Here is a 14,444-nt window from a genome sequence, read left to right as displayed (position 1 = left end):
AACCAGCATGTAGACAAGCATTTATTTACAAGGTAAACAAGGCAAAAACATACTAGATAGAAACTAACTAAAATGCTTTAAGCTAAGACACAGAGAACAAAGAGATGTGCATGTGACAGTGTGTTAGTGTGTGTGTGCGAGGGCCGCTAATGTTAGCTAGAGTTAGCAGCAGCGCACCGGTAAGTGATCTCTGTGTTTAACAATCATCTAACACTCTTGACCCGGTGACAAGGTGGCACAAGGTTGTTGTTTTTTTCTGCGACTTCTCAACCAATGAAAATTAGCCTGAATTATTGAATAAGACCCTCTCATAATATTATTGTTATTATTATTATTATTATTATTGTTAAACTGTATTAATAAATGCTTAAATTGTGATTTTGAATTGTAGGCTACACAAGTGTTAGTTATGTGTGGGTTCGACATAGTAAGTTGAAACAATTACAAGATTTCAATTGGTGTCCCATAAAGAAGGAAAATGATATATCAATGCTTAGCAACATTAATTAACAATCACAATTGCTAACAAAAACACTTATATACACTTTAATAGCAGTGGGTAGAAATCTCAAGAAAAACCTACTGAGAGGGGCTATGGAAATATGTTTTCACATTTAATTTAGCTTGTGAAAGTCAGACATGTACTGTAGAGGCCCTTTAAATATTTTATCAACTCTCAAAACTTAACTCAGCGTCACCGTTACCTGTATAAGCAGCCCTATCTGTAAACCCATTTATCATGAAGGGGAATTACTCTATGACAAATCTCGCTCGCTGCTCTCTGTGTGTACGTCTACAGATTGAATACACAAATGGGCCACATGTTCCATCTCTGCTCTTTAGCCAAAGTCATTTGTGCCAGTGTCAAAAGTGATAAATGGGTTATGTGGCACCTATGAGAGAAAGCAGTGAATTTTTATAATGTATTATACAGGAGTGAGAGGGCGTGGAGACGGGCAGGGAGAGCTGGAGGATGGGAGCAGAGCTGGGAAAGAGGGCTGTCATGCTGTAGTGCTGTGCTGTAGGCAGGGGACCTCTGTCACACACAGTTTGAGCCCCTGCTTCACATCTTTACTGGCGCCTCGTCTGTATTTCCCTCAGATATCCAGCCATCAGCCCCCTTAGAGCTCACGGCCGTCCAGCAAGGAAGCAGAGCTGGCAGACACAATATTCAGTGACTGCTCTGTCAAATGCATCATATGGCACTGTACAGTGTGTGTGTGTGAATGTCTAAGCGTGGTCTTGTTTTGCTATCTTTGTGAGAACAAGTTTAGATTTCAGACCTTCACAGAAAGGACGTTGTTTCTATCTGAGGTCATTTTTGTTGTTCCTCATTTATTTAAAGAGTCTAAAATGGTGGGATGTCTAAGAGTGGGCAGAGATCATATTTACTTTTTAAGAGTTGCTCACCAAAACAAAATGTGTTGGCTAAAAAATATGCTGAATGCATTTCCTTCCTCATCAAACATTGTTCAGAATTTTTAGGAACCTTGACCAATTACTTTGGCTGGGGTTCACCATTGAGCATACTTGGGCCATAATTTCTCACTCCTCAGTCCATCCAGATTTTTGCCTGTTTATGTTGTTATGTATAAAATATGTTGTATATATGTATATATTTGTGTGTTTGTGTGCGTCAATGCAACATGTTCTTCTCAGCAGTTGCACAGATTTGGCCATATGTTGTGCATCACTGCCTGATGAAACCCATTTGGAATTAAAGAAATGCTTAAAACTCGCACACATAGTACTGGTGAAAAGTGGTTTCCTCTAGAAATGAGCTTTTGCATGCGTGTGTTTGTGTGCGTGTGTGATTAGAGCCCTAATTCAACTCTCATCCACTTGACATATAGCTTTATTATTTGTTGGTGTCCTTTATTCTAGTTAATCAATTTGTATCACACATTTATATTAAACCTGTGATATTAAACCTTAGTCACCAGATTTCATTTACTTTCCTAAAATTCATGACTTCTGTGCAGCAAAATAATGTCAGACTTTTGTGATTGGAAGAAAATAACAATAAGTGAATGTAATTCAGGCAGCAATTATGTTTCCTTCAAAATGTATTGGGCATATTAGTATAATAGTAGTGTATAAATATATTTTGTAGGAGATAGGGTTTAGGCACTGTGGATGATTTTTAAATTTTACTACCACTTTCCTCTGATTTGAGCTTGTTTTTCTCCCAGTCTGTCATGCTTACTTTTATACAGCGACATCAGCTTTGACAGAGCCTGTGAACCATGCTGTTTCTCATTTACATCCTTTCACTGGACGATTACTAACAAAATAAGGGTTCAGGATCCTCCTGTATCATCACGCTTGGGACAGATTCAGGCTTGGTGAAAATCATGTTTGAAGTCACATACTGGGTTCGTCTTAAAGTTTGTCTGTTCCTTTTCCTAGAACGAAAAAAGATTACTCTGACTGTTGGAAACCTGCTGGCCTACAAGAAAATCTACAATGTTGTGGGATACCTGAAAGGAAGAAGGAACCCAGGTTTGTACACATGTTCTGAAGTTTGGATTAGTGGTTCTCAGATATTTTCTGTCATGCCCACCTTCAGAATCCCCCAAAAAGTGTTTTCAATACTCATGTGTCCAATATTCTAAACATATTATTTAATCAGCCCCAACATAAACAGTTTAAAAATAAATGTACTGCTTCAAACATGTGGTGCAGTGTACTTAGTGCACGTTATTGTACTATACTCTTGTCCTTTCTGGTTTCTCAGATGTAGCTGCATTAGTCACACTGTCCACAGCCACAGTAAACAAGTTGATGAGATTCAGTTTGAAAATGAAAATGTGAGTTGTCTCCAAAAATAATATGAGCGGCTTTACTTCTGTAACTGCTTGCCATCAGCAATGTGATCCAGATGTGTATGAATTAATACCAACACTTTTCACATTTGTCTGTCAGTGCAGGAATAAATTACAGAAACTAGATGTACTAAGACAGTATTGCATGAATACCCTCACTCTGAGGGTGGCTTTTAAATAGAGAAGGGAACCAAACAGACTCAGCTTACTCTGTTCATGATCAGACCTCTGCACTACTGGCTGGTTAGACAAGAAAAGCAGTTTGTGGCTGTGACAAAGGACTGTGGACAAACCAACTGCATATACCATATCATTTTGTGTGGAAGTTCACCATTATCAAAGAAATTCTCTTGTTAATAGACTTGCCTTAATCATGGAGGTGGGGAGAAAATAAAAAAATGATAACAAGGGAAAACATGCGATGCACTACTAAGAATAATACATAGGCCAATAAATAATGTGCATACATTAGTTATTTAATGGACTATGCATATTCAAGTACATTATATATATTATAAAACAAGAAACAACACACCCCACAAAACAGGCTCTGAGTTCACATTAGCATGTTAACAGCTTCAGACAAGTCTACCCAGCTTACCTTGGAGAAACTCAATGAGATAGTGTGTGCATGCGCATGTTTGTCTTCAAGAAGAATTGTATGCATGTGTGTGATTGTTAAGTGTGTTTGAGTGTGGTGACTGAGAAGCTTGTGGCTCATAGTTAAGAAACAGCATTCTATAATCTGCCTAGAGTTGAACCATTAGTTGATTGATTAGTAACAATTTTAATTGTGGATCATTCATTAACTTTCATATCTTCGTTTTATTGTTTTCATGGTGTTCTTGTAGTAAATGGATGCTCATTGGGTTTTGAAGTGTTGGGTTTTTCATTATTTTCTGATATTGTACACATCAAACAATTAATCAATTGTTAGCTTTGAATAAATCATTTGGTTTTGAAATTAGGCTGCAGATTTAATAATTGTAGGTTGTAGTCCCACTGGGATTAATAAGACCTTTTTTCAGGTCAATTGGAGTCACAAGCAATCTACAACAACCATAATTTAAACAGTTGCAATTTTATATAACCAGAAGACAAAATGCAAGTTTTAAGAGCTAAAAGAGGTTTAAAACAATATGTACACTTACAGACACAGGTTATAGTTCTTTGCAGGTTAAGAGTGAACTCTTTGAAATTATATTATTATTATTATATTGTAATTTAATCCATTTTTTATTTAAAAATTAAATGTGGATAATAAAATAAATATTGATTAGTGGGTGTTTAAACAATGCCTGTTGCTAATTGCACCACCATTGTTTCTCTGTGTCTTCCTGTCCTTGTTTATTTTAAATCAGAGCTTCTTTGTTATAGCCTTTTCATGAAATGTACTGAGCGAGTCTCATAAGCATTTTAATGATCAGTCAGGAAAACGTTCGGCAAGTGACATAGTGGGATATTTTTTAAATGAGTCTGTTTTTCTCTTTTTCTATCTTTGTTGGTCTCCTCCTCTGTCCAAGTCCTGTGTCAGCTCAGGTCATTTCCAAATATATTATGTCCTTTCAATGTTTAAATGGCAGCCCGGCCCCTTCTGCTTAGCGGTTTCTGCCCTTATTCTTTTTTAATTGACATTCTGCTGAGGAGAACCTTTATCTTGTCCTTGCCTCGCCCCCACAGCCGTCCTCCTCACCCACCCTCCCCTCTTCTCGTAGCAGTGCATTGCTACAGTACCTGTCCAGCCCATGTGGTGGAAAATTACCTTGCTGATTTACAGTATGATATTAGACAGCCATAATGGGCCACTAAAGCAGATAATATGGGCCACAAATCTCCGGAAGGAGCGACACTTTAACTGGTTGTTGGCGTTAGATCATATGTCTGTTCTGCGCTTATTTATCCTGACCCTAAACAGAATAAATATTGATGCACATTCGCACAGGTTCTGAATCACACAGCCCACAACAATATAGAGACCATTTTGCATGAATCTGTATTGCTGTGTGCAAACACTCCTTTAACGAAAGCAGCACTGTAGTTAGAACAACACAACCAACACACAAATACTACACAATCCATGGCAGGGCTCTCAATACACTGATTGAATAACTCACAGTGAAATATTTTCTTAGAGGTTGTGTAAGACCTATCCTCTAAAAAGTAAGTAAAGGACAAAATGACAACAGTGGCCATGGGCATACCCATTCAAGTACAACTATAGTTGATGCTTCCAATAATATCTGTTTAGGAAAATAAAATTCATCATCAACTACACTAAACCTTAGTTGGTGCTGCTGAACCGTCACAGATTTGTCCTGGCCTAAGGGCAGCGAGAACACGACTTCATGTATTTTTTTTTTGTCAATAAATTTATCTTACAAATGCTTCATTTAACCTTTAGTGTGTTCATCCCTTCTGAGCAATAAGCATACACATGAAAAAGCAGGAAATTAAATAAAAGATAAAGCAAATTGCACTTTCATATATGACTGATTTGAAGCAGTTAACATTAATGGTTGATTTACTCTGGAAGCCGCTCTCGGTGCAATAATATGTTGTCAGATTCTTAGGCTAAGCTAGCAGGCTTCTGTAAGCACCTCTTTTCTCAAACAAAGTCATCAGCGATCTGTGTTGGAGTGATGGGGTTTGCTCTGTTCTTCTCTTCGCCTGCAGGAAGCTGCTTTGTGCATCCATACTCGACACTCTGTCTTTGTAGAAAAGATAAGGCATACAAAGAAGCCTGGAGCATTCATGTTTGTGTGCGTCTGTGTGTGAATGTGGCTGAGTGTGTTTCCTTGGAAAACCACATTTAGACACCTCATTGGTCTTGATATAATAAAATATTATTAAAACATGCATTAAGCAGAAACTTTATACTTCTGCTTTCGAGTGTCTGAAACTATGATTCATTTTAATACGATAAAAGACAGAAAACATGTCATCTTTTGAAACTAGATAGCATTAAAGGGAAAGGTTCAAGTCCCATCGTACCAAGAATTAACAGTATATAAGATTAGAAATGAATCCCTCACTGATCTGATGTGTCCTTAAAACAGATTCAAAGGCATCAATAGAACAAGGGGTAAGCTCTAAAAAGTACCAAGGAAGACAAACACCACTAACGGACCTAATCTGTGTTAGTATCTCTGCATCACACAAAGAGTCATCAAGGTCACTGCTGTAGGTTCACCGACTCCATTTTAGATGTAGGAAATCAGTCTTATCATACAGTGTGGGGAGGCGATTGAGCAGAAGATAAGACGCATGCCTTTGTTGTGGGAGACCTGGGTTCAGTTCCCACTGTCACACTTCCACCAATCCTGAGCAAGATACTTCACCCCTAGTTGCTCTGACGTCAATTGTAAATCGCATTGGTCAGCTAAGTGAGTAAATGTAAAAGCAAAAAAGCTGCCTTCATCCCTTTTCAGTATTCCCTTTTTCCCCATGACCTGAGCAGGTAGCAGCTCCCAGTTAGGCGAGGCTGAGAAAGTAAAAACATAGTCACTGGACTATAGTAGTGGAAGCGGAGGTACTAATTATCTTTGAGGCTGTAGGGTTTATGTGTTATTTTCTCTTTGCAGACAGTTCATGATTGCTTCTGTTTCTGTTAAACGTCTATTTTAAAGCTTTCCAATGCCACACAACATCTACTGCTCTTCACATGGGACAGCAGCACTACATCTGCTTTGACAAGAATTACAAGCTAGAAATTTGTTACATATTGGCCCTCATGACTTCTTAGCAATACAACCACAAGTAGAGTTGTATAACTGATAACTGTAGTGTTTGTTTGTGATTTATTATATATATGTAATACATAGTACAGTACAGTAATAATATTATCCTACAACCAAAGTAATAAAATTTTCTCTTGATTTGTGTTCAGATCGATATGTGCTGGTTGGCAGTCGCCATGACAGCGACCAGGGAGGCGGGGCTTCAGCCATTATGAATCAGCTCATCGCAGCGCTGACAGAGCAGACCAAACAAGGATGGGTGCCAGACCGTACTACTGTGTTTTGCTCGTGGGGAGGCTCAGCCCTGGGGAACATCGGGTCCTATGAGTGGGGAAAGGTCAGCAAAGCACATCTGCTTTAGTAAATGTCAGCTTAAGGGTTAAAAGGTTGTGGCTTCTGGAATGATTTAAACTGAGGCAGATGTAAAAACACAATAAATAAAGTAGGCACTGGCAACATGCATGTATACCATATGTGATACAGTACATACTAAATAAGGATCACTAAAAACATGAAGAAAGCAGCAAAACTGTGGTGTACTACTTCATATAACACAAGAACATCCTACCACAGCTGCTACCATAACATATTTTTTTGACTGAGGAGGTCTCATTTTTGATTGACTACACATTATTTTTATCCCCACATCCCACACTGTATAGTATAGTTTATATATATATAGTTTTTTTATTTAAGTTTTTTTATTTTATATATTTTTTTTATTTGTTCTATAGAATTAGAATGAAAACATCTAGCTCACAACAAATATGTTGCAGCACTCTTACGTGTACTGTAGAAAACCTTCAAATTTGAAAAAAATTGCATTACAAGAAACAACAGAAGACAAAGAATGACTGCCAAGTACAATAATGTAATCCTGGGAAGGACACTTGTGGACTTGAGATAATGACATAATATAAATACCATTGGGAGAGTTTTGATAACCTGTGTGTGTTGATGTGCTCCCTTCAGGATAACAGTGTTGTTCTGAAGAGCAGTGCAGTGGCCTACGTCAGTCTGAACTCTCCAGTTAGAGGGACAGAGACTCTCAGAGCTACAGCTTCTCCAACACTGCTGCAACTCACATCAGATATACAGAGAGTAAGTATTACTGCTGCTGCTAGCGATACCACTGCTGCTACTACCACTAGTAGCATTTCTATAACTGCTAACATCACTGCAAGTAGCCACAGATGTACAGTGTAACTAACAAAATGGCTAGAATTGCTACTACCATTAGTACTACTGCTGAAAACCTTTCTAGTTCTACTGCTTTAGACACCTTAGACAGCGTGGGTAACCTCCAGTGGGGATTAGAAATTGGTTAGGAACACATTCACAGATCATTCACATTTCTGTCTGGCAGTGAATTTGTCGACTGAACATGCAGCTGCTCTCTCCTACTCATTGAAATCAGTCAATCCAGAGAGCTGCAGCCACACGAGAGCATTACTGCACGTTGACTGAGGAATATTGGAGACTCTCTTCAAGCGAGAGGAGCTAACATTTGTTGTTAGGCTATATTTTGAAAAAAGGTTGCTGAATGGGTCTTAAATTGCCAAATTAGCAAGAAAGTGGCTAAACTGGCAACAGAAGCAGCAGAAAATCTTCAACATTTTGCTGAGATGCTAGGGCTCCTGATGGATAAGGATGTTATTGAATTTGTCTGTTAAAAGGTGCCTAATGTACGGTGCCTTCTGAGTGTACTATAATTTTCACCTGGCACCTTACTCCCTGGATGACACAGTCACTCTTATGAACATTGTGTGTCCAACTCGAAAGAGGGTGTTGAGTGTTTAAGTGCACAATTACGTTATTCGACCCAGAGACTCTATTGATGAATGAGGTGAAAGCAGCGCACACACAACACGTTCTATTTACAAAAAAGAAAGATGCTATGATCACATGAACATTAACCGTGAGGAAAGTAACACGGATAATGACTTGAACATTTGCAGGGTACATTTTATGCAATAGTTCTGTAACTTCTGCTACCGCTTCTGCTACTACTAGTACACTTGTAGTACAGTGTTACTTCCATTATTACTGCAGCAAACTTCAGATATGGAGAGTAATTAGCAATACTACTATATTCATTACTCTAATTATATCTATTACAGAAGACTAATACTACTTTCCATTAGCACCACTCATTGCAGATATATAGAGGCTAATTAGACATATTAAGATAATGCAAGACAAGAAAAGTTAAGCCGTGAGTACACTGCAACACAGTTTAACATCTTAGGGCACATGTGATTTAGCCATTTCTGACCGATACAATAGTTTGAAGAGGTCATATTATGCTTTTTGGCTGTTCCCCTCTCCTTTATTGAGTTATATACATTTTTGTGCATGTAATAGGTTTGCAAAGTGAAAAAGCCCAAAGTCCAGCCCAGAAACACTGCTCTGAACTGCTGGAAAACAGCTTTTTTGTAGTCCAGCCTTTTCCTTTTTTTCTCTGTGACATCACAGCAAAATGCGCGTCGTAACGCTCGCCAAGCGGCTAGTCCGACACGCCCTCAAAAACACTCCGCCTGCTGCCTCTCCTCTCCCTTCCAAACACTAGCTACCCTCCAGGCAGTCAGTGGACATAAAGTTGTTCCTGTGATGTAGAGACAGAGCTCAGTTAAAACTTTATGGATGAAAGATACTTTTGTTACAGATTAATAACTCACCACTCTGAAACTCTTGCTCCAGTCCATGTTGCTAAGCTGGTAAGGGGAACATATACAGCCGTGTTTACCGGCTTCTCACAACCCGCCCTACTCTGCTTCTGATTGGCTAGTAGTCCTTACCTAGGAATTGTCCATGTGCAACTCCCAACAAAGATCTTATAGAGGTAAGATGCATCACTCCATAGCTAAAATGAAGCGTTCAATACACAGGGTGAAAAGAGGAGCTGCAGCAATATGCAGTATGACAAAAATATGGTGTTTTTTGAAAATTAAACTATGTAAACCTGTTCTGGTACAACCCCTAAATAAGATTTTGAACCTGACAATAAGCATAATATGACCTCTACAACATCTTTATGCTTTATGATACGATACAGTATGTAGTAAAATTATAATGATAACTAGAATCTGGAAAATTTAATAATATATTATAGAATTCTATTAGTCATTTATTATAATGTAATTCAATATAAACAAGGTATAAAAGTATAATATATACTCATGTATTTTTGTTTTTACTACAGTTTCTGTTGAGACAGTTCGCTCATTTTCCTACCCAGATTTTGCCAGTTGCCTCCCCCATAAAAACACCCCCACCCCCCATACCATGGTTATTTTACCACCAATCTTTGTACTTTTGCTCCACCTCAATCTCTTCAGCTCCCTTTCCTTCTCACACTCTCCCTGCGCTCTGCTTTCATTCAACTATCTGTACACATCCTGCTCCCTGTAACAGATTGACATGATAGTTAACACAGTAATGAGAAAAACATAATCACAGGAAATAAGGAGACTCTGACTATTCTTTTAAGCATGTCACCTGTTCTGTGAGAGGGGGAGGATGACACTATCTAAATAAAACTAACTTCACTCTCACCCCTTCCCACACTTCACATGCACACACAATCTGCAATGGCCATTCTGCTGATTAAGTATAGCAGTTCTATGATTCAGCCTCCCAAACTGTCTTTATTCCAACCTGGGGGTGTTTTTCAAATATGTTCAGCCCTCGCAGATATCTGCTTCCCAACTTTCACTATCTCTTTAAACTTTGAAAACTTTTGCCTTTTGAAAAAAACATACCTTATCGTCACTCTCTCTCATTTCCTTCCTTCCTCCGCCGCCTCCTCCTTTTTTTGTTCTTCCCCTTCTCCCTTAAGCACTACATCCCTCTCTTTACATCCCTTTCTCCCCACCTTGCTCCCTCTCCTTCTATCACTTCTTAATCTCCTCTTTCATCAGCAGCAAGCACTGCATCTCCCCACCCTCTCATTTTCCTCATTAAAATCTCTCTCTCACATCTTCTCTGCCTTCTCTCTTTGTCTCCTCAGATTAAGCTATACAGTATTTTTATTTGTGTCTTTTGGTTAGTCATCTATCCTCAGGGAACATACATATATTTCTGCCAGGCACCCAGCCAGGTACAAGAGGTCACGGGTGAACAGATAGCACAGCGCAATGTCCATTTATTCCCCTGCTCTACCATAAACTAACTAATTAGTAGGAATGGTTCAGTCTACCTGTGACATTAAGCTGTAATGAAGCTAAAGCCAGTGTCTGTCAAAGCCATATAAAAGTGGGAGAAAAAAAGGAGACAGAGAAAAAGTAACTTCAACTTTTGATGTTCTTTAATGAAATATCTTTCTCAGAAAAAGGTAAAAACTCTGACAATGTGTGCATATTCTTTGCTACTGCCTTTTCTATCTAATTCATTCATTCTGTCAGGCGTCATGTTAAGCCGTTCATGCTTGTAGCAGCAGCTCCAATACTGTCTTCTTAAAGGAATATGGTTTATGTAAACCCTATGCTCAGACATCATTTTCATGCTGGTCATAAATACCCAGGAGACATTAGTGCTGCTGTAAATAGTGCTGTAGGAAAAAGGAAACTTACAGGAGCCTGTGTACTTGCTTCAATCTGACTGGCTTTCTCTTCATAGCCTGAGAACAATTTCTCACTCAACTTGACACTTTTGCAATTCCAAATTTTGCTACCCAGAGCATAATCGCCTATATATTTCTCCATATGCCCAATTCGACTGACGGTGTATCAACCCCACCTGCTGTTTTACAGTGTTCTGCCTGAATGCTGGCTTTGCTCCTGAAAAGCTGATTGTTTTGGAGAACAATTATTTAATAATAACTACAACAGTTACAGACCAACTTCTTGCTTCAACTTTAACACGCCATGTTAATTAAGGAAATTGCCATTTGTTTTTCTGACTCTGTCATAGGAAGATATTCTATTCTTAATCATGACTCCAAAGCCCTGAGTAGCCAGATTTCATACAAAATTTTAACAGAATTTACAGAAAATAGGCAAAAGAAACTGCTAATGTGTGTGTGTGTTTCTATCCACGAGTGTGAATATTAGGAGTTGGGTGCATTGAGATAAATAGTTTGTGGCACTAATTCTCCAGTCATTAAACCATTGCAGAAGAAGAGGGCGCAACAAAAATTAAGTGTTACAATCTCGTCATTGTTCTACAAAGATCTGATGTTTGTTTCTTTAATGGTGCTTCAGTACACATTTAAAGGTTAAGTGTGTAAGTTATAGTGACATCTAGTGGTGAGTATTGTGAATTGCACCCGCCCTCCCTTATTCAAACAAGTGGTATAGCTATGGTGCCTGAGACAGGACATAGATCATCATCTATGAGATAGCAGAGAGTTGCCAGTCAAGAAATTAGGTTTCTTTAGACAGATATATTACGAAATTATATTTACATAATTATTCAGTAAAACCATATGTTTTTAATATTACTGTTACTTGTTATAAACAACAGCCACATCAAGAAATGAAGTGCTACATGATGTCTCATACTCCTGTAAAACAGTATTTTACTACTTGGGAGTGTTGGTTCATCTGGACTAACATACCAAAGTAAATGAAGAACATCTCAAAAAACTATCACATCTAGTGCATCAAGTATGAACACTGACAGATAACAGGACAATGTAAGCCTTACTGTTTCTGCAGCACAGTCTATTATAAACCACATAATACATGAAGTTTACAAAGGCATTGTAAACGCAAGGTCTGACAAACTTAAGTTAAGTACCTGTCCAGCAGGAAACAGACAACTTCAGCACCGCTTTGAAAACATCTGTCCCACATTATAGCCTTCCATCTGGGAAAATCCACATCCGTGATTTCTGCCATCAGCTGTTTGTATCTGTCCCAGTCTGGCTTCATGGTATAAAGACCTGCAGGCTGTCAACTCCCGTGCTAAATAACACGTGTGCTCGTTCATTTGTCCAAATGTCACTTCTCTTCTTACTTCTAATAAACCAGAGGACTACTCAGAGACTGCATATTATTGTTTCCTCTTCTTCTTCTTCTTTGTACATATTCAATGTAGTGACTAAACTGCCGGAATTATACAAGTAGAAGAAGAACGGCGTGATGACAGAGAAATATTACACACTGAACCTTAAAATCACATGCTAAGACTGTTCTAATTGCACAGCGTCGCATATTGCTTCTACTGATATACAATCTTTTCCAACTCAGCCAAGCTTTTAGGAAATATTTCAAGTATTTTTGGTCAATTACAAGTCTTTGCCCTTTTTTCATCTTACAGTGTGTGCATAAAGCAGGAAGATGGAAACATACCCCTTGGCTCAGTTTTGCCTTCAACTGGGGAAACAGCCATCAATGAGCACAATTCCAGACCTATTCGAATCACTCAAAAAAATTTAGACGTCCCCTAACTCAACAATGTTATTATTGCCAATAGAAATGATGGGAATTACATTAAAAAAAGGACCCCAGTTCAAATAAACCAGAATTATTTTTGTATAAGTTTTTTGCCCTCATGTGTGGCCCTACTGATGACACACGTACACACTGGTCTGTTGTAGTCTGTACCTGAGTCAGAGTCACTTTATACATTCGTCTCTCTCCATAGAACCAGAAAATGGCTCATCCACTGCAGAAACAATGAGTGATTAAATTATGTAAACAATATTTTGTGTTAAACAGAGACATTTTTGTAAGTTAAAGGTTCAGCGTGTGAGTTTTAGTGGCATCTAGTGGTGAGGGTTGCAGATTGCAACCAATTGCTTACGGTGCATTCACATACTCCTCATCCCATCTACCTAGTTGTGAAGTCGTTCTTCAGACTTCAGTGTATTTGTGTGCTCTTAGGTGGGAATGTGGAATCAACATGGACAGTACTACAAAGATGTCTTGGATTAGCGTTATCAGAGCAAACAAACAACACGCAGACAAACTAAGTGTTAAAACAACAGAATAAAGCTATATGGCGCTTCCAGTATTAGTTTGTTTGACAGATACTTTGCCATATCAGTGGCGAAAAATAACGACATTTAATTTAGTTTGAGAATGTTTTTAATTATTAGGAAAATTGTGGCGGAACAGATTATAGGCTACTATGGCAGGCCGCGCTGCACTGGGAAAACGGGAAACACTACACTGAATATGAAGTCATATCCCTATTTACAATGCCAACAAACATTGTCATGCACCGATGTCTTTTTGGCTATTTGGAGTAAAGCATCTTACCAAACTATGAACTTTTTAACTATTTTAATCACCAATGGAAGTAGGCTATTATTTAACTGACTTCTACATCAGGGGTCCTCGACTACATTTGTTCTAAGCAGACACTGTGGGGGCCGGACTGTCAATTGCCATATTACTGTTTAATATTTTCAACTTTCACAAAATCACCGTTTTTATTCGCTTAATATCAATGTGAACAGACTCCTTTAAAAACATGATGGGCCTAAATCTATAATGATAAATCTACATAGGCCTACTTAACTAGAAAATGCTCTCAGACCGCAGCCAAGGAGTTAACTGAGGAACGATGGTTAAAATCTGTAGCCTAATCGTAAATGTAACTCTGAATGGTATTAATTAACCTGTTTTGATGCTATTATGCAGCTGCCCATTATTTTGCGTGAGACACTTGTAGTTACTGTTGGTAACAGCAGATGTCTTTTAATACCACAGGGCACAAAAGTCTTTGGCAGCTAAACAAACTATTGTCGGGCAGTTATTGGTATTTTCCACAACTATGTGAGCAGTCAGGATCTGACTTTATGCTGCACACAACATGAGTCTGCGAACAGCGAAAGTGAAAGGAGTTGGTTACCTGGCTGAGAAGGTGGAGGTGTGCAGCCCGTCGCCTGCAGCTCTTTATCTAACAGCTCACTGTGTCTGCTCCAGACTGCCCT

The 14,444-nt window shown here is 38.6% G+C and overlaps 1 protein-coding gene across 6 annotated transcripts in view; it reads left to right on the top strand.

Moving 5' to 3' along the window:
- Positions 1-14,444, top strand: part of LOC123971735 (inactive N-acetylated-alpha-linked acidic dipeptidase-like protein 2) — a 580,586-nt gene that overhangs the window by 380,900 nt on the left and 185,242 nt on the right. For all 6 annotated transcript variants that reach the window (XM_046050743.1, XM_046050744.1, XM_046050745.1 and 3 more), the window contains 3 exons: positions 2,410-2,502; positions 6,712-6,899; positions 7,535-7,663. In XM_046050743.1, coding sequence (XP_045906699.1) covers positions 2,410-2,502; positions 6,712-6,899; positions 7,535-7,663 — 410 coding nt within the window. The remainder of the gene's footprint in view (positions 1-2,409; positions 2,503-6,711; positions 6,900-7,534; positions 7,664-14,444) is intronic.

Source organism: Micropterus dolomieu, linkage group LG05, assembly GCF_021292245.1.
Source record: "Micropterus dolomieu isolate WLL.071019.BEF.003 ecotype Adirondacks linkage group LG05, ASM2129224v1, whole genome shotgun sequence".
NCBI lineage: Eukaryota > Metazoa > Chordata > Actinopteri > Centrarchiformes > Centrarchidae > Micropterus > Micropterus dolomieu.
Note: the sequence above shows the minus strand (reverse complement) of the source record. Positions and strands in the feature narration are given on the sequence as shown.